Here is a 26,215-nt window from a genome sequence, read left to right on the forward strand (position 1 = left end):
GGGGAGGAACCTGCAGAAGCAGCAATGGTTAAATGTTTTTAAATAATGTGATTAACAATAAAGTGAAGCACTTTAAGGTTTATACATTCATGCAAGTGAAGTTTGTTCATTGTAACTACAGTATACTATTTTTGTCTTTTATTCTTAATGCAGCTGTATTAGGCATTGTAAGAGTAAGTCCAAAGCAACCAGAAAATACACATCCAGCCTCTATCAATTCCCATAGGTTCCAGATATCAGGAGTTTTTCTGTATTTTGTTCTTCTTCACATGCCCATCAACTTATCACACACCTATCCAAGGGATGATTTTACAGTAAATACCTGCTGAGTGATTATGTTTTTGGGAGGAAGGAAGTAACAACAGGACCTGGGTAAACTACAGGGAGAACTTAGAATCTTCAGTACAAGCACATCAGTAGATAATAAAAGTTTTAAGGTGTTGAATCATTTAGATTTCAGGTAATGTAAAATTGGCATTTTGGATAGATTGTCATTTATGTGTGAAGATGGGAAGGGCAGAAAATCTTCAATGATGAATAACTAGGCAAAAAAAAATGTCTTCTTATACTTCTGAAACTTAAATTTTGGAACAGGAAAAGAACAGATTCCAAAGGAAAGCTAACAAGTTGTGAGACCATCATTTTAATGACTAAAATAACTAGATTTCTACTGCCTTGCCAAAATTGGCAGGTTTTATTTCTGTAATTACAGCAGTTTGATTATAGAGGGCAGATTTTCTGAGTTCTAGACATATTGGTCTGATCTTTGATTTTTCTCAGCCCTTGAAAATATATAGATCAAGCATTGTGACATTTTAGTGCAATGCACTAGAGTTGTCAGTTGAAATACATTAAGCTCATGAAATAAAATGTAGACTGATTAAATTTGAATAACTGTGGTTCATTACTTTAATAATGGTATGATAATGGAACTAAAATTCAGTTAGCTGTTTGTTTTGTAGGTGTGAGCTATAAGCTATAATTTGCCAATATTGCATTGAATTATAAAAATCAGTACATTGTTATAGTTCAGAACAATTATTAATAGTTCAGAATATCTTCAGAAATATTAAATGTTATGATAAAAATAAGAATTTCATGGGTAACTTGAAATATTAAATGAACTGCTTTATATTTGGAAGATGGATTTATATATTTATAAAAAAAAGTTTTTTTAAATAATCAGGCTTAATTGTTTTTCAAGCCTCAAAATTTGTTTGATAAGTGGATCAGTAATTATGCAGCTACATTAAACAAAACTGTTGATGTGATTATCTGCAAGAAAAACAAAGGCTATGTCCATGGGATATTATATTCCAGAAACCTTTGTAGATTGAAAATAAAATAGATAACAGAGGTGTTCTCTCTGTCTGAAAGTCCTTCTGCTGAATTTTTCTTTAAATTGACATTAAAATCTCCAAAGCCAATGGATCATTATCTGGGATATTGTCAATTTACTGTATTTTATTGCTTTTAAGATCTACGGTTCTCTCAATGTTATTTCATGGCAGAATGCATGATACATAAAATGTAATCTTTACAAATTATTATTTTGTAATAATTATTCAATTAATATACACAATTTATGTAAACAACATTACATTTTCCCACAATTTAAGTTAGCACCCTTAGTTCATGAATTGTCGTCCAAGACTTCCATGATATTCCAGTTTTCTTCATAGGACCTTGGATGTTCGTTTCCATTTCCCTATGAGAATTATATTTCTGATTATTAAAGCTGAATGTGTTGACAATATTTAATTTTCCAGTCTGCTACTGAATGGGAAGATAGGGAAAACAGTGCCTATGTAAACTTTTTCACCTGAAAATATTTTTATACTGTATAATGAACAATTGTATATGATAATTAGCTTGCTTACATTTGAGAATTATGCTTCTTCCCTGCAAAGAAACACATTTATTGTCACCAAAATGCTGCAGATCAGATCAACTTTTCTCAATGTTGGCAGTTTTTGTGAAACAATAAAATATCGACTGAATCTAATCTTATGAAACAAACACCATTCTGGGAATTTATTCCTTGCACATCCATTCAGAATTTTTCCTAAGGTATATGGATGCAAAGCTCGACTGAGTAGGTTGTTAATTAAGCCATTATAAATTATTTAAAGAGGAAGTTTGTAATGGGGATAGGATATAATTGCAAAATATTCATACATTAATAAGCAGAACAAATTAAAACCCAATTACCAACAGAGGAAATGGACCTTTTGAATATTTTAACAGATACCACCATTGTTCTTCCAATTTCAAAATAAACCCTCAAGACCATTTATTTGAAACTGGTCATACTTTAAGATTCCCCTTTACAATGGAAAAGTTCAAACCATTGTTTTTTTTAAAATTTAGTCATAAGGCATGGTAACAGGCCCTTTTGGCCAATTGCACTCAATTGGCCTACAACCCTTGGCACATTTTGAATGGTGGGAGGAAACGAGATCCCAGTGAACCCACACAGGCGTGGGGAGAACGTGCAAACTCCTTACAGATAGCACCAGATTCAAACTCCAGTCCCGATCACTTGTGCTGCAACAGTGTTGCGCTAACCATTCTATTAAAATAAAATGTAGAAGATCAGATATTTAAATAAACCTCAAGGCATCTTTTTAATCATCATATTCCTTGACACGTTCCTGCGAGGCCATTTTGTTCTTGATTATTTTTAATGTAAGAAATATGACAGAATTAAACATTTAATTTCAATCATTCAAGTATAGTTTTAATATACACAGTTTGAATTATTGCTTCATTAGGAGTTAATTGTTTATAAATACTTTATAACTGCAACATGATGGGAAAAGTCAGTTGGATGATAATGAAATAAATGTACACTAATTCTCTAAAAAATGTTTCTGTAGCACTGTAGGTACTTGGTTTGTTGATCTATTAATGTTGTTAGGTTATTAAAAAAGTTCTGTCATTGCTTGAACATTTTCTCCACAGTTCTGCATTTCACCTACCACATGCTTTCTGCTGAATTGGGGTGAATCTAGCATAAATGGGAAAATGTTAAATTTACGTCACCTCCACTTCACAACAACCATCCCAATCAATATATGTTCAGGGGCCTTGCTCCAAATGATTGTTGACTTATTCAATGAAGCATACTAGAGAAGGAGCTTTACATTAAACATCTACAAAAGTTGTCTAGCCACCAGCCCCACTCACATTAAAATAAACATTAACAGTTACAACATGGAAAATGTAGACCACTTCTCAAATGCCTGCTGACACCACTCTATGAAGGAATACATTGAGCATCAAATTTACCACCACCTTCACATTTTGTTGTCTGAAGTAAGTGTTCTGAGATCAAAACTTGAAACCTGAAACAAATTTCATGGACCAACAGGCAGAAATGTTTCTGTCCTCCAGCATGCTTTCAAAACATGGAATACAGGAAGGCTACAACCAATAGTGTACAAATTTATTAGTACGATAAGCAGACTAATGTCAATGTTTTCTCCCAGGCCAAAATCCTCAGCATTGAGGGCATAATTGCACTTAATCAGCTTCAGTGGCCAGGCCACGTCATTCATCTGCTCAACATCAGAAGTAGACATACTACTCCAAACTTTGTTATGGTAAGATTTTACTTACTGGACAGTGGAAAATATTCAAAGATGCCAACAACACTCTTTGAGAATACCTAGCTCAAGACTGCTCAAATGGAGAACAGCAGCACCATGTAGAAGGCAGAAGGGGCGCACCACTTCCTAAATCATTCAGCTTCTTGCTCCGTCCAGTACCCAGCAATTCCAACTTAGATTTCATCAGCTACCACAGAACCCATTCTCAATTCTTAAATTATTCCACAATGAAGAATCACGACATTTGAACGGGATATCGATCAATGATTGCTGAAATTGTTATGACATTCTTCTAACAAAACCAATTGTCCTGAAATGTACTTTAAATACTTCCAATACATTTGCGTTGGGCCTATTTTTGAAAGGAGGTCTGCTTGAGAGGACAGGAGTGAATAGCAGTATATCTCATTGTCCAGTGATGCATGTGAGCAGTTGCAATTTGAGAAATGTTTCCGATAACATAATGATCTTGCAGCAGTACCGAAAGCCATCCAATAGCGCAATAAAGTGCACACAGTATTTATTGCTTGAAGGGCGGGTGATTTTTAAATTGATTTATTTCTTAGGTCACATCTAACAGCCCTTTCGCCTTTAAGGTCCCTCTTAGTCTCCACTGGGGCCTGGATTTTGCCCCAGGTATTTGAGATGGTGAGAATGGCTCCGTTGATCAATAGCTGAAGTCTAGGGAACTGTTAGCTTCAGCCCTTCTGCCTAGCTCATCAGTATCACCAATGAACCATGTAATATCTTTTAACAAGGGTTTATTGTTGCTAAAATATCGACAAAATTGCAAAATGTTTAAAATATGGGCACACTATCTAATGCCTCTTCTCTCACAGCGAACTTGAAGGGAGTTGCTTGACAGATGAGGAGCGATCTGGGCAGGATTTCATGCTTGGTGGAGACTGGCTGAAGGGATACCAGGTATTGGAACTGGGATGCCAGAGGGCGCCGAAGGTTTGCGGATCGTGCGGGAGGTTCGGTTGCCCATGGTTTGTCTGTGTGTCTGCGGCAGCCCTGGAGGCGAATCCATGGACACTCGCTTGCTTGTCTTGCTCTGAAGAGACCCTTCGGCCCGGATGGCCGACGACAGCAAATACCGGGCCGTATTGCACCGTCTCTCTCTCTTACACAACCCTCTCCTCCCTCTCTCGGCCAGAGTGGGGTCAGTGGTCGGCTCGGGGGGCCGAGGATCGCCTCCGGGCCCCGGGAGAGATGTCGAAGTCTGCCAGCCGGGCCTCGCCCTCCACGGCCTGCTCCTGCTCCAGCTGCCGGGCGCCGAGGGGCGGCGTCGGCACCTTGACGGTGTTGCCGAACTTGGAGTAGTCGACCGAGTAGCGGCCGTCCTCCTCGCTCACCACGGGCACGAAGCGGTGCCCCCACAGGATCTCGTCGGCCAGGTACGAGGTGCGGGCCTGCGTGGTGATGCCGGTGGTCTCCACCACGCCCTCCAGGATGACGACCAGCTCGAAGTGGCAGTGCTGCAGGTCGGCGGCCGTCAGGCGGTAGAGCGGGCTGGCGCGGTCGATGACGTGCGCCACGATGAGCGGCGAGACGAGGAAGAGGGCGCCGTCGGCGCCCGGGTCGTCGAGCAGCACGTCGATCTGACGCAGCGGCAGCACCTCGCCCTCGGCCGTGCTCGCGCGCCGCACCACCTGCACGCGGATGCTGGCGCCGATGATCATGCTCTTGCGCAGGTCGCCCACGCGGAACATGAGGCAGAGGCGGCCGTCGCGCGGCGAGATGACGGCCACCTTGCTGAAGATGAGCGTCTCGGCACGGTGGTGCGCCTGCGACGTCTTCATGAAGATGCAGCCCAGCATGATGGCGTTGATGACCAGGCCCACGATGTTCTGCGCGATCAGCACGGTGATGGCGGCCGGGCACTCCTCGGTGATCATGCGGCCGCCGAAGCCGATGGTGACCTGCACCTCGATGGAGAAGAGGAAGGCCGAGGTGAAGGAGTGCAGGCTGGTGATGCAGGGCACGGCGGGCGGCGCGGCGCGGTTCAGGTCGCCGTGCGCGAAGGCGATCAGCCACCAGATCATGGCGAAGAGCAGCCAGCTGCACAGGAAGCTCATGGTGAAGATGAGCAGCGTGTGGCGCCACTTGAGGTCCACCAGCGTGGTGAAGACGTCCTGCAGGAAGCGGCCCTGCTCGCGGATGTTGGTGTGCGCGACGTTGCAGGCGCCGTTCTTGTGGACGAAGCGCACCTTGCGCGGCTTCTCCCGGTAGCGCGGCCGCGACACGTCCTCGACCAGCCGCAGCACGTACTCCTCGGGGACGAGCTCTTTCCTGGCCAACATCCCCGGGCCATCGCCCGCGCGGCCCGGCTGCTCGCAGCGAGAGAGAGAGGCGGAGAGGAGCAGCCCGGCCGGCTCTTGCTCGTCGCCTGAGGGAGGAGGAGACGGCGAGGGGAGGGGAGGGGAGGGCACGATGACCGCCAGCGGCAGCAGCCCCAGCAGCTGCCGCCGCCAATCATGTCCGTAACCAGAGAGGGGAGGCTGAAGGTGCCCGGTGGCCCCTCGTGGAGCGCTGGGAGGGCCGCCGCAGACACGGGATCAGCGCCGGGCTCCTCTCTCCCAGACACCAGTCAGTGCGTGCAATTGCTTTCTGGCCAGCCGCAGATCCAGAAGGAGACTCTCTCGTTTATCGCTGCCTTTGTACAGGAATCTCTAGAATGTCACCAGCCTGAAGGCCGGGGAACATTTTTACTGAACGGAGGACCCAGAATTGTAACGAGGTTCTGCAAATGTGCGGCCAAGACAGTTACCGGCTGCTCATTCTCTTCTCGTTTCGGGGTTGGCCACCAGGAACAGAGCCGGACATCCGCGGATATTTTGAGTCTTGCTGGCCAAAAGCGCATAGCAGGGTCATGAAGTCATGTGCTAACCATGAATTTAGTTGGACTGCATGTTCCAGTCGGTAATTAACCCACAAAGGCAGGTGGCAACCGGAGTATTTCCTGCCTTTCCCGCCCTTCTCTCCCTGATTTGTCCTTGCTCAGTGAATTTCTCTGTTTTCTTTTTGAAGTGGGGTTTGATATGTCTTAAAAGCGACCTCCGACCAATATGAACTCGAAGCTACACACTTAAACAAATTCATGATCCATATTTTCCTACAATAATAAAGGTGAGGCAACGAGGATGACAATTTTATAATTTACAAATTTAACTGGAGATACAGATGGCAGAATCTGATGCAAAAAAAGGACGCTCAACAGATCGAACAAAGATGGGGCAAAATATTCCACGTTGAGACCCGACATCAGGACTTGAGGGCTAGGTGGATGTTGGGGGGTGGGGGAGGAAAGATGGGAGGAATATATTTAAAAGGTGGAACCCGATGAGGGGGAGTGAAGGGCAGAAGAACGGGAATGGAAAAGGCAAATAAAGGAAGAGAACCTGGGCTGCAGAGCATGAGTTCATCATATAGTACTTCATTAGTACAACACGATGGTGTGAACATTGAACTCCAATTTCAGTGTCCCTCCCCACTCCCACCTGTGCACCCATGTTATCTCTTGTTCATTTTTTCATTGTTCCATTCAACCTGGCTTTATCTGACCATCAACCCCAAATTTGGTTCTACCTATCAACGACAAACCCTTTCCCCACACTTCTATATATTCGCCACGCCCCCCCCCCCCCCCCCCCACCATCCCAGTTGTGATGCAGGATTTCAACTTGAAATGTTGACAAAAAAAAATGAAACACCTTTGCGTGATTCACAGAGTTCTTCCAATAGTTTTTGCTACAAATCCAATCATGCTTGTGCTGTCAAATGAAGTTGCTGCTCAATCCACACTTTTTTTAATGATGAGAGCTGGTAGTTCCACTGGCCTGCAGTTATTACTGCTGCCTTCTTAAACGAAGTCCTCCAGTGTGGATAATAATTAAAAAATAGCTTCACCCATCTATCTCCTCTCATGTTTCCCAAGGCATTGTGGAATAGATCTTATTTAGCCCTGGGATTTCTTACTCTTATGTGTCCCGAAACACCTAACAACTCCACCTTCTTAAAGCCAACACTCTACAATCAGCAACTCACTGTCTTTGATGAAAACAGATGAGGTATTCATTTTGGACCTTGCCGTGTTTCCTTATCGCACGCACGGATTACCCCTTTGGTCCCCAAGGGGAACCCTTCCATTCCAGATCCTTGCTCCTAATATATTTACATAACGATTTAGAAATCTTAACTACCAAAGATATTTCGAGATCTATATTTCCCTTATAAATGCTCTCTTTTCCTCAAGGGAATGTTTGGATTGTGATTGCTCCTGCTTGTCATATTGCTCCCGTGGTTATCCAAGGTTCCCTGATGTTTTCCTTTCAGCCTCGCTGTCTGAACTTCTGCTTTTTATAAAAAAAATCTGGTTGGAGCTGCAAAAGAAGAGAATTTGTGAACATGTGACAATATGAATCTTTGAGAGAGAAGGAAGATAATTCTAATATATTTTTTAAAAATTACCCTTCTTAAATTCTCGTTAATATGGTTGAATTTAATTTTAATGCACCCGGGAAGCTACAAACAGACTAGGAAATATGTAATAAATAAGAAGGCACTGAAAGGAGGGAATGAATTAGAGACTTTAAAAGAGTGCAAATAAAAGCCATCGGGACCCTTTCTCTGATTAACTGGAACTGCGTGCAGTATAGCTTTTATATTGTTTACAGATGTGTTGGTCCCTATCCATAGTTTTTTGTTTCGAATTAAGTATTGGGAATTTTTTTTTAATTGACGAGGTCTCATCTTTTGTATGAAGAAACAGCTGCTCTTGTGTGACCCTCCCCAAATGGCCCAGCCTTTACTGTAATTTGCTCTTTTGTGCTGAACTCCGCCCCAGAGGAAATAGTTTTAATCCCCCACATCATTCTGTCAATTGCAATAAATAGTTTAATTAGAAAATCCCGTTAGAAATTCGGTAATCATTAAAAAATGCAAAATGCAGGACTTCGTTCTGTGCTATTCCCGGCCACTGTACATTTGGAAGAGAATTCGATCTTGCCAAAAATTTAGTTACCACTTCCCTTTTAATTTCCCATCGTTGTTTGCGGTTTAGTAATTAATTGAAGCGTAACATTCAACAGACTAGTCTCATTGCAGTTTTAATTGTCCAGGCAATTTAAGACATCTAATCCCTTGAACTTGCGAGGCCCGAGTGATTCCATCACAAACTGAGTGCTGCACTATTTTATCCCACCTCAGCCTCAAATATAGCCCTGGCTGATTGGCGGGATCGTTTCTTGAAGCAGGGGATGCAACAGTGCCATTAAGTTCTCGCAGTAGATCAATTAACAGGTTAAAATCAGCTTGTCAGTGTGGGTTCGTGACCCACAGTGGGCATTTGTGGTGCAGGTAGGTGTTTGCGTGAGCTGTGATAATGCAATTCTTCTCGAAACCTATTGAATGGGAATAGTCCGGCTGCTTCCTCATCGAATGTCCCCCAGCAGCTGGCTCCAACACGCTGCAAATGTTCATTGCCAAGGTGTCGGAGGAAGTTTACCGTTAGTTGTAGTGGCCAGATTAAAGTGTGTTGTCGCATCAAGTATAACGGGGGCCGTGGGCTGTTCAAATATGCTCGTTTTAAAGAAAACAAAGTATAAACAACTTGATTTTGAGCACAATCAGATTTAAATGCGAATTTTGAACGTGATAGTGAACTTTACAATTTGGAGGCAGCTCCCCCACGAATGATTTGAATCATTTGTATTGACCATTTTATTCTGGTCCATCAAGTTCAGTATGCTCGGGTCTTTAGTTTGCAAATTCTGCAGATGCGGTTAAAACAACTAATTATTTAGCAATCGGCGAAGTTTACTTGGCGTTACAAAAATGTCCGTACTAGGGAACTCCCAGTGTCCGATTCAAAAGTGAGTATTGTTGAAAACGCACGAAAGCAGCTATTAGAAGCTGATTGAGGCGCGGGAGTAAATGCTTTGCGTCCTGTTGCCATGTCTACATTTAGACTAAATGATAATCTTGAATCGGACGTGTGAGCCTATTTCCTTCGCAGTGCCACTATTACAGTGGGTATCATACGGTCTCAAGTGGCAGATTTGTTCCCATTATCTGGTATCTGGTCACCTCTCTGTCCAGACTCCTCAACATTTGAGCCATTTCTTCCAAATTTCCCCGCTGCCTTCTCTGATGGAAATAGCCTCATCCTGATCTGTTCTTGCAACCGTCATTCCGGGAAGTATTTTCTGGCCTTTAATTACTTCGTGTCTTTCCAAAAAAAAAGTGATCAGAATGAAATTCCAGTATTTATAATTAAAATTCCTCAGCTCTGGCTACCCCATTTGTTTTTGCATTTCTCTGCAATTTCCCTGCATATCTTTCCTACCAGTTGGCGACCGGGCAGCAAGGAAATATCCTCCCTTAACTCAAGTCACAGGTCCACATGGCAATTTGTGCCTGTAGTTATCCAACGTTATTTCCCATATTCACGTCAACAAATTTAGTTTCCTTTCTATTTTAAATACGCTGTTCTGATCTAGAAAGAACGATTGATTCCCCCCCCCCCCCCCATTTTCTTGCATTTAGCAATGTATTTCTACTCGGAGGTACCTGCTGAAGTATTCTTATACTTGTACATTGTACCCCTTCCTTTTTTTAATTTTTTTTTAAAAATTTTCACACTATAGATCACATTATTCAAGATATACACATTTCTCCTTTCAAATATATACAATGTCATTTTCTCCCCCCCCTCCCTCCTCCCCTCCCCCCCACCTCCCCCTCCATCCATTCAAAACTCTGAATCCAAGATACATCAAACCCATCAAACAATGTTGTCACTCAACATTAACGAACAAAAACTTCCACTGAGTCAATTCTTTCCATTCTCTTTTCCTTTTGTCATTTTAGGTGATAGATGTCCCGGTAGGTTTTCTCTATTATATTCCATGTACGGCTCCCATATTTGTTCAAATAATGTTATATTATTTCTTAAACTATATGTTTTTTTTCTAATGGAATACATTTATTTATTTCTATATACCACTGCTGTATTTTCAAATTATCTTCTAATTTCCAGTTTGACATAATACATTTTTTTTGCTACAGCTAGGGCTATCTTAACAAATCTTTTTTGTACACCCTCCAAATCAAGTCAAAATTCTTTATTTTTTATGTTACTTAGGAGGAAGATCTCAGGGTTTTTTGGTATATTGCTTTCTGTAATTTTATTTAATATCTGGTTTAGATCTTCCCAAAATTTTTTCACCTTTTCACAAGTCCAGATTGCATGAATTGTTGTTCCTATTTCTTTTTTACAACGAAAACATCTGTCAGATACTGTTGGATCCCATTTATTTAACTTTTGAGGAGTGATATATAACCTATGTATCCAATTATATTGTATCATACGTAATCTTGTATTTATTGTATTTCTCATAGTTCCTAAACATAACCTCTCCCATGTTTCCTTTTTTATCTTTGTTTAGATCTTGTTCCCACTTTTGTTTAGTTTTATCATTTATTTCCTCATTCTCCTTTTCTTGTAATTTGATATACATGTTTGTTATAAATTTTTTAATTATCATTGTGTCTGTAATCAGATATTCAAAATTGCTTCCTTCTGGTAACTTCAGACTACTTCCCAATTTATCCTTTAAATAGGATTTCAATTGGTAATATGCCAGCACTGTATCTTGAGTTATATTATATTTATCCTTCATTTGTTCAAAGGATAATAATTTATTCCCCGAAAAACAATTTTCTATTCTTTTAATCCCTTTTTTCTCCCATTCTCTAAAAGACAGGTTATCTACCGTAAAAGGGATTAGCTGATTTTGCGTCAGTATTAGTTTTGATAATTGGTAGTTTGTTTTATTTCTTTCTACATGAATCTTCTTCCAAATATTAAGCAAATGGTGCAATACTGGAGAATTCCTATGTTTTACCAATTTTTCATCCCATTTATATAATATATGTTCAGGTATCTTCTCCCCTATTTTGTCTAGCTCTAATCTAGTCCAATCTGGCTTTTCTTTTGTTTGGTAAAAATCTGATAGATATCTTAATTGTGCGGCTCTATAATAATTTTTAAAATTTGGCAGTTGTAAGCCTCCTTGTCTATACCATTCTGTTAATTTATCTAGTGCTATCCTCGGTTTCCCCCCTTTCCATAAAAATTTCCTTATTATTTTCTTTAACTCCTTAAAGAATTTTTCTGTCAAGTGTATTGGCAGTGCCTGAAATAGGTATTGTATCCTTGGAAAAATGTTCATTTTAATACAGTTTATCCTTCCTATTACTGTTAATGGTAAGTCTTTCCAATGCTCTAAATCTTCCTGTATTTTTTTCATTAGTGGATAATAATTAAGTTTATATAGATGGCTGAGGTTTTTATTTATTTGTATACCTAGGTATCGTATTGTTTACATTTGCCATCTAAACGGTGATTCTTTCTTGAATTTTGAGAAATCCGCATTATTCATTGGCATTGCTTCACTTTTATTTGCATTAATCTTGTATCCCGACACTTCTCCATACTCCTTCAATTTCTTATGTAATTCTTTTATTGATATTTCTGGTTTCGTTAGGTATACTATAACATCATCTGCAAATAAACTGATTTTGTATTCCTTGCCTTTTATTTTTATCCCTTTTATTTTATTTTCTGTTCTTATCAGTTCTGCAGGTGGTTCTATGGCTAACGCGAACAATAAGGGCGATAGTGGGCATCCCTGTCTTGTTGATCTGCTTAAGTTAAAATGTTTTGATACATATCCATTTACTGTCACTCTTGCCAATGGCCCCTTATATAATGCTTTAATCCAATTAATATATTTCTCTGGTAAACTAAATTTTTGTAGTACCTTGAATAAATAATTCCATTCTACTCTGTCGAAGGCCTTCTCTGCGTCTAAAGCAACCGCTACTGTTGGAGTTTTATTTCCTTCTACTGCATGAATTAAGTTAATAAACTTACAAATATTATCTGTTGTTCGTCTTTTTTTTATGAATCCAGTTTGGTCTAGACTTACTATTTTTGGTACATAATCAGCTAATCTGTTTGCTAATAATTTAGCTATTATCTTGTAATCTGTGTTAAGTAGAGATATTGGTTGATATGATGCTGGTGCAAGTGGATCTTTCCCTGCCTTTGGTATTACTATAATTATTGCTTTTTTGCACGAATCTGGTAAGCTTTGTGTTTTATCAATCTGGTTGATTACTTCCAGGAGGGGAGGAATTAATAAATCTTTAAATGTTTTATAAAATTCTATTGGGAGACCATCCTCTCCTGGTGTTTTATTATTTGGCAGATTTTTTAATTGTCTCTTGTATTTCTACTATTTCAAATGGTTCTATTAATTTATTTTGTTCCTCTGTTTGTAATTTCAGTAGTTCAATTTTAGTTAAGAATTCATCTATTTTGCCTTCTTTTCCTTCGTTTTCAGTTTGGTATAATTGTTCGTAGAATTCTCTGAAATTTTCATTAATTTGCGTTGGATTATATGTGATCTGTTTGTCTTTTTTCCTTGATGCCAATACCATTCTTTTAGTTTGTTCTGTCTTAAGCTGCCACGCTAGAATTTTGTGCGTTTTTTCTCCTAGTTTGTAATATTTCTGCTTTGTCTTCATTATATTTTTCTCCACCTTATGTTTGAAATGTTTCATATTTTATTTTTTTATCTACCAATTCTCTTCTTTTAGTAGTGTCTTCCTTCCTTGCTAATTCTTTTTCTATATCTGTTATTTCCTTTTCCAACTGTTCTGTTTCCTGATTGTAATCCTTCTTCATCTTAGTTACGTAACTTATTATTTGCCCTCTGATGAACGCTTTCATTGTGTCCCATAATATAAACTTATCCTTCTCTGATTCCGTATTTATTTCAAAATACATTTTAATTTGTCTTTCTATGAATTCTTTAAAATCCTGCCTTTTAAGTAGCATGGGGTTTAATCTCCATCTATACATTTTTGGAGGGATATCCTCTAACTCTATTGTCAATATCAAGGGTGAATGGTCCGATAATATTCTAGCTTTATATTCTGTTTTCCTAACTCTATCTTGTATACAAGCTGATAACAGGAATAAATCTATTCTTGAGTATGTTTTATGTCTATCCAAATAATATGAATATTCCTTTTCCTTTGGGTGTTGTTTCCTCCATATATCTAAAAGTTGCATTTCTTGCATCGATTTAATTATAAATTTGGTTACTTTATTCTTTCTGTTAATTTTTTTCCGGTTTTATCCATGTTTGAATCCAAATTGAGATTGAAATCCCCTCCTATTAATATATTCCCTTGCGTATCTGCTATCTTCAGAAAAATATCCTGCATAAATTTTTGATCTTCTTCATTAGGCGAATATATATTAAGTAAATTCCAAAACTCCGAATATATCTGACATTTTATCATTACATATCTTCCTGCTGGATCTATTATTTCCTCTTCTATTTTAATTGGTACATTTTTACTGATTAATATAGCCACTCCTCTAGCTTTTGAGTTATATGACGCTGCCGTTACATGTCCTATCCAATCTCTCTTTAATTTCTTGTGCTCCACTTCAGTTAAGTGTGTTTCTTGCACAAATGCAATATCAATTTTTTCTTTTTTTCAGTAAATTTAGCAGTTTCTTCCTTTTGATTTGGTTATGTATTCCATTAATATTTAAAGTCATATAGTTTAATGTAGCCATTTTATACTTTGTTTATCTTTCCCTTCCGTTTCCTCATCATCACCTTTACTTCTCATCCATTTCTGCTTTCTTTCTTTGAACAGTTTATAAGACAACATTTTTAACACATCAAACATTCCCCTTATTTTCCTACCTAATATTTCTTTAACCCCATTGTCCCCTCCCCTTCCTGAGTTGCCCATTATCCCTTGTCGGGCAACCACATCTCCCCTCTCCATTTGGATTTGCGAATTCACTCGCAAGCGTCAACTGATTTTGCAGTGACCGTAATTTCTCCCTACCCAGACCCCCCCAGAAAAGATTTCAATTTTTATATACAACAAAGGTCACTCTCTAAATTCCCTCTTTACTCCTCTCTTCCCCTTTTTTCCCTCATTAATTCTTCTCTATACACTATATATTTTCTTTTAAATGCACATACACTTATGTAATATATGTATTATATATGTATATAGTCCTATACACACGTCTTTTTAGTTCGCAGTGTTTTGTACTCTCGTTACACGTCTTCATCTCTCAGTCTATTTTGTAATTGTTCTGCAAATTTTCGTGCTTCCTCTGGATCTGAGAATAGTCTGTTTTGCTGTCCTGGAATAAATATTTTCAATACTGCTGGATGCTTTAGTATAAATTTATACCCTTTCTTCCATAAAATCGCCTTTGCTGTATTGAACTCCTTTCTCTTCTTCAGGAGTTCAAAACTTGTATCTGGATAAATAAATTTTTTTTGCCCTTTGTACTCCAGTGGCTTGTTGTCCTCTCTTACTTTCTCCATTGTTTTCTCCAGTACCTTTTCTCTTGTAGTATATCTTAGGAATTTTACTAAAATGGATCTTGGCTTTTGTTGTGGTTGTGGTTTAAAAGTTAATGCTCTATGTGCCCTTTCTTTTTCCATTTCTTGCTGTAGTTCTGGACATCCTAAGATCCTGGGGATCCAATCTTTTATAAACTTTCTCATATTCTTGCCTTCTTCATCATCCTTAAGGCCCACTATCTTTATATTATTTCTTCTGTTATAATTTTCCATTATATCTATTTTCTGAGCTAACAGCTCTTGTGTCTCTTTAACTTTTTTATTAGATTCTTCTAATTTCTTTTTTAAGTCCTCTACCTTCATCTCTACTGCTGTTTCTCGTTCTTCCACCTTGTCCATTATTTTTCCTATTTCTGATATGGTCATATCTATTTTATTCACTTTCTCTTCTGTACTGTTTATTCTTCTTCTTAAATCACTAAATTCTTGTGCTTGCCATTCGTTAAATGAATCCATGTATTCTTTAATAAGAGAAAATATATCCATTGTCTTGCCTTTCCCTTTTTCTTCCATTTCACTGTACTCTTCCTCTTTCTCTTCTTCTTCCTCTGGGTTGGCCATCTGTTGTTTCTTTGTTTTCTTTTTCTTCTCTTCTTTCTTGTTTTTGTTGTCTTCTATGTTCTCCTCTTGCTGCTGCTGTTCTGTAGCTGTCATTGGCGGCTGTGGAGATCGACTCCCCAGCTGGTCGCCCCTCCCGTCGGTGTGTTTTTTTGCATGCGCATCGCGCATGCGCGGTTGCACACTTTTACTCGGCTCAGCGAGCCATTTTTGTAGTCCACTTTCTACCGACCTGAGGGAGCGGGCTTCTCTCTCCACCGCGAGCCTCTTCGAACAGGTAAGGCCTTCTCCTTCTTCTTCCGTTGTCTTCTCTTCCTCTCTTCTTACCGTTGGTTTCGACTTTTCTTTTTTCGTCGCCATCTTCTTTCCACCTTTATATTCACTTTACTTTAATTTTTATTTTTGTGCCTTTGTGCTTTCCTTTATTTTTTTCAACTTTTCTGGAGAGGGCTGGAGTTCACCGTCCGGCCACTACTCCATCACGTGACTTCCCCCCATTGTACCCCTTCCTGATGCACTCTGGTTATCTGCTTTCCTATATAGCTCTCCCTAGAATTTTGCCTTCCATCTCCAGCTTCACTTTTCTCCCCCAGTCTATTTTGAGTTTGTAAGTCCTACCAAACTAGTTTGAACTTTTCCACAATAGGAATGACACACTTTCCAAGGATATTGATGTTTCTGCAAAGGTGCATCAATTCCTTGGGAAAAGGCCCCAATATCTCTGAAATATAAAGAGTGCATTTCTACACCATCTTTCCAGCTACACATTCACAAGTTTAACTTCTTATTTCTTTTACTCATGGGGTGTGTTGCACTGGTAGTAATCAGACAATGGAACCTTTCTGACATCTTGCTTTTCACTTTATCCTAAATTTCTATATACCAATATTATTGGTATATACCAATATTATTGGCACTGAAATGGACCAATACCTTTAGCTAGTTGCTCACATTCCTTTTAGGTTTGTTGTTCAAAGATGCCACTTACGCTCCAACATGTCATATTGGAGTCACAACTGCAACCACAGAAATCTTTCTTCTTTGTTTTGAATGAATGAGTTATGTGTGTCACATTACTTTTTTGGATTAAATGGTAGATTGGGGTTAAAAAACTTGTAAAATAGTTGCTGGTCTAAATTGGCAATTTTGGCTGTGCGAATTATAGTTGTATTAAATGTCGGAGAAGTGTAATTAGATATTGTAGCAAAATTTAAATTGTATAGTTAGAGAACTTGCAGTATTTAACATTTTTACTTGATTTTTGTGTTATTCTGAAATATTGGCCTGATTTGTTGTGGTATTCCTTTTTGTACCAAAGTGTGTGGTTTAGATTGTCAGCTCCATTTGTAGGATGAAAAGTGGTTTAAGAAGGTAGGAACTGATAGAGCTCTAGAAAAATACAAGATTAACAGGAAAATCTTAATAAAAGACTTTGGTTAGCTAGAAGGAGCCATGAGAAGTAATTGGTGAATAGGATTAAGGAAAAGCCCAAGGCATTCTACAAGTACATGAAGAATGAGATCCATTAGGGGTGATAGTGGAATTGTGTGCATTGAGTCAGAAAAGGTAGAGAAGGTCTTTAATGAATACTTTGCTTCAGTATGCACCAGAGACAAGGATCTTGGGAATTGCGAGGATGAATTAAAGCTGATTTAAATGCTTGAGCATGTTGACATTAAGAGGACGTATTGGAGTTTTGAAAAAGCATGAAGATGGATAAGTCACCAGGACCAGACAAGATTTACCCAAGACCATGGTGGGAAGTGAGGGAGGGGATTGCTGAATCACTGGCGATGACAATCTTTGTATCAAGTGGGGAAGTACTGGAGGATTGGAGGTTTGCAAATTCATTTCAAGAAAAGGAGTGGAGATAACCCACGAAATTAGAGCAGTGAGTCTTATTTCTGTAGTTGGCAAGCTGTTGGAGCAGATCCTGAGAGACCAGATTTACAACCATTTAGAGAGTTGTAATCTGACTAGAGATGGTCACCATTGCTTCATCGGGGGGAGGCCATGTCTCATGAGCCTGATTGAATTCTTTGCGGATGTAAAAATATCAATGAAGGTAGAGTGGTGGGTGTGGATTTCAATAGGGCATTTGATGAGATCCCCCATGCAAGGCCCATTCAAAAGTTAGGAGGCATTGAATCCAAGGAGGTCTTGCTTTGTGGGTACAGAATTGGCTTGCCCAGAGAAGGCAGAGGGTAGTTGTAGATGATATGTATTCTGCATGGAGGTTCAGTGACCAAACCGAACAAGTTGTGGGACACCTCTTTGCAATTGTTTTATAGTTGACCTGGATGAGGAAGTGGAAGGGCAGATTAGTAAGTTTGTAGATGACTTGAAAGTTGGTAGTGTTGTGGATATTCAGGAGGGTTGCCAGTGGTTAGCGGGACATAGATAGGATGCAGAGGAAGGCTCAGAAGTGGCAGTTGAGAGTTTAACCTGGAAGTGGATGAACTGGTTCATTTCAGTAGGTCAAATTTGAAGGTAGAATACAATGTTAATGGGAGGCCTTGGAGCAATGTTGGTGGACTGATAGGTCTTGGGGTCCATGTCCATAGGAGTTCAAAGCTGCTATACGTGTTGATGGTGTTGTTTAGAAGGTGTATGGTGTGTTGCCCTTTATTGATTGTGGGATCGAGTTCAAGAGCTGTGAGGTAATGTTGCAGCCATAGAAGACCTTGGTTAGATCCCACTTAGAATACTGTGTTCAGTTCTGGACACTTCACTGCAGGAAGGATGTGGATATAGAAAGGGTGCAGAGAAGATTTACAAGCATGTTGCCTGTATTGGAGAGGATAGGTTGGGTGAACTTGGCCTTTTCTCCTTGAAACGACAAAGGATGAGGGGTGACCTGACTGAGGTGTACGCGATGATGAAAGGCATTGATCATGTGGATGGCCAGAGGCTTTTTCCCAAGTCTGAAATGGCTAACATGAGGTGGGGGCATAGTTTTAAGGTGCTTGGGAGTATAAGTACAAGTGGATGTAAAAGGTAGATTCTTCACACAGAGAGTGGTAGGTGCATGGATTGCACTGCCAGCAACAGTGGTGGAGGCAGGTAAAATAGTACCTTTTAAAAAGGTACATGGAACAGAGAAAATTTAGGGAATTGTTAGAAGAGGTTACAACACTCTGGGCTGACGGGCCTGTACAATCCCGTAGATTTCTATGTTCTAGGATACGAGTTTAATGTTTTGGGTTGTGAGTGGGAAAACAAACCACTACGAAGCATCATAAGAAATATGCCAATTTTACTTACAGAATAAATGAAATTACAAATGCATCTATTGCTATGTATCATTTATCTGCCTGTACAAAAGAGGTAAAGGTTCCATCCCTTTGTTCCAAGAGTATGCTGGGTGTGTCGTATTCCAAGATAATGCCTCTCTTCATTACAATCACCAAGTCTGCATTCAAAATGGTATGTACACGATGCTGGAATACCAAAAATGTCCATTAGCATGATTTATTACAAGTCAATATTATTTTGAAAGATATAAAAATTGGTTAGCCACATAGCGCTGATAAACAAAATGCAGCTCTTGTTAGTTTTGAAAGCCACATACAGTAAAGCCCCTGGTATTCAAGCAACCAGCAAAAAAAAAACCAAGAAAAATAAATAGGAATAAAATAATAGATGAAATACTTGTGTTTAAAATTATAAAAGTATATGCTCTCTGAAGTAACACATAAACCTTTGGTGAAGATGGGAGGAATTATCAGCCAGTGGAGTGCCTTGGTCAAGCTTTGCTCACAGCATCAGTTTGAATAAAGTTCTATGAAACAGCAGTGGATGAAGAGCTGGTTGATGCTGCTCGCTGTTGGGTGACTATTAAAATGTCTCTTTATCCTTGCTTAGTTGGAGGCTTTATCGGTAAACACGGGAGGGGGAGGATTTAATTATCTATAATGTTACTGTTCATCTTTCAGGAGGCTTTGTGGAAGAGGAGGAACCTGCAGATGCAGCAGCGGTTGAATGTTTTTAAAGGATGTGACTGAAAATTGGCATGCTTTATTCATGCACGTGAGTTTGTTCAGTGTAAGCGGAGTATTTTCGTATTTTAAACTTTTTATTCTTAATGCAGGTGTATTAGTTAAGCATTGTAGTTAAGCAAGTCTCAAGCAACCAGAAAATGCACTTATTTGGCATCTACCAATCCCCATAGGTGCCGGATACCAGGGGTTTTTACTGCACACTGTCTTTGTAATACTGACACACCATTCCCATACAAACCCAACAAGTCATCTTTGTGACCATCTTTATTTATTGGACTTCACTAAAAAGGCAAATGTGCTGTCCTTGCTCAGCAAATTGGATGCGGAATCGTTCTCAGCTACTGTGCCTTCTGACAGGACTATTATCTGATCTGCATCCAAAATGAGTGAAACCCGATGCTACAAAGGAAAGGGGGAAAGAATTCTTTCACACAGGTTCACAAAATAACCCAAGATGAGTCAAGTTATTGTTTGCATGATATTTATATACTGACTGAATTGGTTTGAACTTTCTTCACTTTTCCATTGTCACATTATAAAATAATATCACCAGTGATCAGTACCTTTCCAAATTTAAACTACTACATTTCATACAATCTTCACATTTTTGAGCTAAAGCACAAAAAAAAACTGAACTCCACATCACTGTCTCATGATTGATTTTCCTTCCTGTTTTCGTACTGGAATTTTTTTTCTCCCTTCCCACCCAACAAGTTGCTTAAAGCCTTTCTAAATATCTGTGCTTCCTTTCTCCACATCTTCAGTGAGTAAATAATTCCATCCTGTTTTCCCTAGACCTCTCCAAATTGAATTTTCTCTGAACTTTAGTTCACTTTTTAATGGATCACCATTTTCTAGTGTACTGGTGCAGGGCATTGCCATGAATTGCAATTCCAAAAGACCAAGACAGGATGTGCATTGTGCCTGTACAGACAAGGATACGGGCAGTGTCAGCCAAATTTAACACTGATCAAAAGGGATGGGATTCCGGCAGAAAACCTTGACTGGGACCATGGCCACTACCATGAGGTGAAAGGCCAGCTAAGAAAGGCCCATGGTATCAAGGTTTTGTTTTCCCTCATGGTGCTGGTGTGCCTGCACTTGTTGGTCACAAGGAAATCTATATTAATTGCAGCAATGTCAGGTTTATACTATTTGAAAATTTAGTATGGTCCCAATTTGTTAAAACAAAGTAATGTTTTATTCTTCTTTATTGTACTTGATTATCAACCTCAAAAGCTTTAATGCATTTTATTTTGAAATGTGTTGGGAAGGCACCAGTAATTCAGAGCCTAACAATTTATAATGGGTGAGCTCAAAGCTCCATCCCATTATAATTTGAATTGTTTTCAAATAATAACTAACACTAATTACAATGGTTTATACAAACGCCTGTCTATCTTGTCCATTCCACATCAATTCATTACGTTGTCCATTTTCAGAATTGATTTCCTTGCAACTCGATCCCTGATGATTACAACTCTTATTTCAATTGAAAATATTGTCCTTTTAAACTCTTGCTTCATCCACAACGAATAACACTCAAGAACCCGGAGTTTTGATTTGGTTTGTAAATCAAGAAGACATATATTACTTACAGCAATGGTCACCACTGTCCGATCTGCAAAGGCTGTCATCACAACTTTTTGTAAAATGTTTTCCTACAAAAGATCAATATAATTTACTTTAATTTCCAAATGCAAATATGGAAATCCTATAGTATGTTATAGTTCATTAAAAATAAATGACACTACGTTATACGACTGGTATCCTTGCTTCTGCAAAGTTTACCTCATTCCATCTCAGTGTGCCCCTAAATAATAGAAGAATAGAAGTGATTTTTGAACAGACTTTTGTGAGACGCATGCAAACTGTCTAAACTTCTCTACTTTTTTCATTTTTTAAAATTTTATTCTTGTGATTATTTTAAATCACTTAAATTAAAAAAAAACACTAGAAGTGCATTAGGTATAGCTTTAACCTCAAATGGTGTGGTCATAAATTGTGATATCTTTGATTTAAGAAATTAAAATATTTTCCTCTCATCTAGGAATTATATTCTCTTTATAGAGATGAATGGAAACTTTATTCTCTTTTGTATCACAGATGTTAAACTGATCCCTTTGTCATTGCCTGGGGATGTTGCTATTCCTCCCAGTTCTGTTTTGTGTCTGACTATATTTAGGAGTTTTGGGGCTTTTATAGTGCAAATCATAAAATAATTTCGCATCCACAAGTTGATATGGCAGTAAATGAAACCTGACCATTGGTACTTACTGTTTCCATGTCTATTGAGGCTGTGGCTTCATCCATTATCAACACGCTGCTTTTCCTCACAAATGCTCTTGCCAAACAAAACAGCTGACGTTGACCCAGGCTAAAATTTTCTCCTCCTTCAGTAACCGTAGCATCTGATATTCAGATGTGAATACATTTAAATTTGAATCATTGTCATAAATTAAACTTGAATGCAAATTTAAACTTTGAATGTTTATCTATAAACTTAAATTTCCCACAAAATTGCAATTTCTATTCCTTCAGTAAAATATAAAAAAGAATGTTTGCACCCTTGGCTTTCTTAAAGTAAAATTACTCCTGTTTTGGTTTTCAGGACTGAAATTCTTTGCAATTAAAATACAAAAAGCTTTATCATCTGACTAACCCCCCCTCCCATTTAAAAGTAATTCTTGCATTATCAAAAAGTCATATAGAATATATTTGTACCATGATGTACAAGGATAAGATGAAGCATTTAATTTGTAAGTGGCTTTCATGTGTTTCTGTTGTTACCTAAACCTCCGGGTAAAGCTTTCACCACATGTTTGAGCTGTGCAATCTCTAAGGATTCCCATAGAGTGCTGTCTGTACACTTTTTCTCTGGATCCAAATTAAATCTACAGAAAAAGAAAAAAAGATTCAGAATGTACTTTTTGCAAGAAACTGATAATAGTTTATTGTCATAGACAAGTACAATATATTTATGCATTGAAATTCTTATTGGTGCAGCCAAGCAAGTACACAAGATGCACTAACAGTACAGTAAGATGAGATGAATGAATATTCAGTTACAGTTATCTGTAAGAAAATAAGTGGTGTTTCAATAGTAAGACAGATCTTTTTGTGGTCCCCAAGTAGTTTATGGTAGTAAGGGGAGGTTCAAAAGCCTGACAGCTGTTGGTTAAAAATTGTTCTTGAACTGGACTTCATTTCTCTACCTCCTTCCTGAAGGTGGCAGTGAGCAGCGATTGTGATCCAGGTGATTGGGGTTTTTTTATGATGTTGGCTGCCTCCTTGAGGCAGTGCATCACATTGATGCCTTCGGTGGATATGACGGTGGAGCCCATGATAGACATGGGCTATGCTTGCTACTTTCTGCAGTCTTCAGTGTTCCTGGATACTCAAATGTCCATACCAGGCTATGATGGAACCATTCAGTATACACCTGAAGAGGTTTATGGAGTATTTGACCAGATGCCAAATCCTCTTTTTCTTTGTAAGTAGAGGGGTTTGTTTATATGCTGTCTTCACACTTGCTCAATATGCTGTTGCCAGGAGAGGTCGTCAGATATGTGGACTCCCAAGAACCTGAAGGTATTAACCCTCTCTACCGCCATGACTGGAAGGAGGCCAATTTAATCCAGGCCAACTCCTAGCACAGTCAATCCTACTCCTTCCCATAACTAGTAATAATGTCATTTAGAACAAGCATGTGGAAAATATGAACTCTGCCCAGACTAGGTTTTTCTGCAGGAGGCAGATATAAATGACAAAACCAACATAAATTGTACATCTCTTGAACCTTATAGATCTTGAAAATGGGCAACAATCATTTCAGCATTTACCACTAGTCATGCTGGCAATAGTCTTATATAGTCTACATTTTTCATCTTAATATTTCAGGAAGTGTCAGAAGTAGCAAACTGGATGGTCTTGATCTGTGAACAGGTAGTCTTTGAGGTCCTTGCACTATTTGAGATGAAGGTGCAAAGGTGTCTGAGTAAAGAGTCCAGGACTATATTTGTTGGCAAGGATGGTCCTGGATCACTGATGATATGGAACTCGATTGTGAGTTGTGGGATGAATAGTTAAAAAAAACAGTTATTTGCTATATTAATTCAAGGTCTGTTTGACTAGTGGATGGAGATGACAAGCTGTACCACAGGAAGTCCAGGAAGAAAGGTGGTTTTAAAGGCACAGTGGTGTCAAAGGTGAAAGAATGGTTTGGTTAGGTACTGCAGCAATTTCATAAATTATATAGTGACTGGAAAGTGTAATTCGTTGATATTAGTATATGTAACTGTAAGTGAGTTCATAGGGTATTGTTCCTTTGTATGAAGCCCAAAGATGATTTGTGCATGGGAATGGGTAGGTGGAACTAGTGGAGTTTCATGTAAATCACTGTGGGATAGAAGGGCCTGTTTCTGGACTATAAATTGTTATATGGTTATGTATTTATATGATAGGGGAAAACTAGTTGTAATGTGATCGTAAGGAAATGATAGGAGATTGCCCTTGGAATAAAACTGATTGTCGAAGTGAGGCCATATGAGTTGGCAAGATCAAGTGGTTAATTGAAGAGGTACAAGGATTGGCTACCATTCTTACTACTCACTACATTCGTTATCTGTTTACATTTTAAAATTTGTTTACATGTATGTGTTTACAGTTTTTTTTGCATTACCAATAAGTGATAATTCTGCCTTGTCCTCAAAGAATCTCAGAGTAGTATGTGATGTCACACATGTTCTTGAACATAAAAATCTGAAAATCAGTTGCCAGTTGTGCTCCACAGGGGTCGTTGTTAGGGTTGCTTCTTTTTGTTTTGTATATTAATAATTTGGATGATGGGATAAATGGCTTTGAGGCCAAGTTTGCAGATGATATGAAGGTAGGTGGAGGAGTAGCTAGCATAGAGGAAATATGGAGGCTTCAGAAGGATTTAGACAGATTAGGAAAATGGGCAGAGAAGTGGCAAATGAAATAAAATGTTGGAAAGTGTATGGTCAGGCAATTTGGTATATTAAAAAAAATAAATAGAAGTGTAGCCACTGAAAATACCGTGGTGGCTGATGAAAGCAAAATAATGACACACAGTTGCAGGTAAATCAGAACTCGTTTATTCGAGTCGCGCACATATTCTTTTAAAACACAAATGCCACTTTGTGACATCCCATGCCAGTTAGCTAGACTTCTGGAAGTTGTAGTTTATCTATAGTGCTGCTACACGGTGCCCCCCCCTTGTGTTGGACTGGTGGCTGTTAATAGGGGCAGTATAATCAATAACAGAGGTGCTGGGTGTGGACAGCTGTGACACAGTGACATTGTCTGAAGACCTTTTGGTGTGTTTTTTGCCAGCCACAGGATAGCTTCCTCTGCAGCTACTGCCTTGGGGTCTTCAAAAGAACCCTGCGCTAATAAGAGCCTGTCTTCTGGCATCCTCTCCAGGAAGAGGTGTTCAAATAACATATTTGGCTGGATGCCAGGCGCAGCATGTTGTCCATTAGTTTGGATGGGGCATGGTCACCCAACTACTCCATATGTAACAGTCTGGCGGCCCTCTCTGCAGGACATGCCGTAAATTTGCAGCAGGAGTGCCTTGAGTGTCATCTTCGCGTTCTCCAGGCTCCAGTGGATCGCGCAGGGCTTCACTGACTCTCTTGGCAGTGGCTTGGTCCACCTCAGTCTTTCTGAGGTGAAATTGTGCCTCTGCCTGTCAAAACCACAGCTCTGGTTCCAACGTCAAGAAGAGCGGTAGCTTAATAGCAACAGCTGCAGAATCCATATGGTCCAAAAGTACATTTTGGTTCTGTCGGGGTCACCAATTGTTGCCACTGAAAATGCAGTGGTGGCTGATGAATATGAAAAATGATACCCACAGTTGCATGTAAATCAGAGCTCCTTTACTTGAGTCCTGCATGTATTCTTTTAAAACACTGAAACATGTGCACTACCTCATGACGTTAAGACATCCCATGCCAGTTTGCTAGACTTCTGGGAGTTGTAATCTATCTATAGCACCACTACAGCAGACTCATTTTTAAGTGGGGAGAAAACTGAAAATACTCCGATACAAAGGGACCTGTAAACTTGCATGTTGAGACGGTGGTGAAGAAGGCAAATGCAATGCTCGCATTCACTTCAAGAGGAATAGAATACAAGAGCAGGGATGTGATGTGGAGGCTTTATAAGACATTGGTCAGACTTTATTTGGAGAACTGTGAGCAGTTTTGGCCTCCTCATTCAAGATGTGCTTAAGTTGGAAAGAGTTCAAAGGAGGTTCACTAGGATTATTCCACGAATGAAGGGGTTATCATATGAGGAATGTATAATAGCTCATGACCTGTTGGAATTTAGGAGACTGAGGGGGATCTCATTGAAACATTTTGAATTAAAGGCATGGCAGAGTAGATGTGGAAAGGTTGTTTCCCATGGTGGGAGAGTCTAGGATAAGAGGGCACAACTTCAGGACTGAAGGGTGTCCACTCAGAACAGAAATGCAGAGAAATGTCTTCAGCCAGAGGGTGGTAAATCTGTGGAATTTGTTGCCACAGGTGGTTGTGGGTGTAGA

General features: G+C 39.3%; 2 protein-coding genes across 4 annotated transcripts in view; both read right to left on the bottom strand.

Moving 5' to 3' along the window:
• Positions 1-4,683: 4,683 nt before the first annotated feature.
• On the bottom strand, positions 4,684-6,002 carry LOC138743290 (ATP-sensitive inward rectifier potassium channel 11-like). The gene has a single exon (XM_069898403.1). It carries the CDS (start codon positions 5,915-5,917, stop codon positions 4,778-4,780), a length of 1,140 nt encoding a protein of 379 aa, XP_069754504.1. The 5' UTR covers positions 5,918-6,002; the 3' UTR covers positions 4,684-4,777.
• A 12,880-nt stretch (positions 6,003-18,882) lies between these two features.
• The window catches only part of abcc8 (ATP-binding cassette, sub-family C (CFTR/MRP), member 8), a 136,247-nt gene continuing 128,914 nt past the window's right edge, over positions 18,883-26,215 (bottom strand). For 2 of the 3 annotated variants that reach the window (XM_069898430.1, XM_069898411.1), the window contains 4 exons: positions 22,438-22,541; positions 21,925-22,058; positions 21,246-21,308; positions 18,883-19,086 (listed from right to left, as the gene is read on the bottom strand). In XM_069898430.1, coding sequence (XP_069754531.1) covers positions 18,949-19,086; positions 21,246-21,308; positions 21,925-22,058; positions 22,438-22,541 — 439 coding nt within the window. In that variant the 3' untranslated portion in view covers positions 18,883-18,948. Of the gene's footprint in view, positions 19,087-19,885; positions 20,047-21,245; positions 21,309-21,924; positions 22,059-22,437; positions 22,542-26,215 lie in introns of all 3 variants that reach the window. The other variant, XM_069898420.1, reaches the window with a different exon arrangement.

Source organism: Narcine bancroftii, chromosome 1 (genome assembly GCF_036971445.1).
Source record: "Narcine bancroftii isolate sNarBan1 chromosome 1, sNarBan1.hap1, whole genome shotgun sequence".
Lineage (NCBI taxonomy): Eukaryota > Metazoa > Chordata > Chondrichthyes > Torpediniformes > Narcinidae > Narcine > Narcine bancroftii.

Bases quoted from the DNA above. Each gene is read 5' to 3' on its own strand.
- LOC138743290 (XM_069898403.1), bottom strand. From the start codon at position 5,917: ATGTTGGCCAGGAAAGAGCTCGTCCCCGAGGAGTACGTGCTGCGGCTG.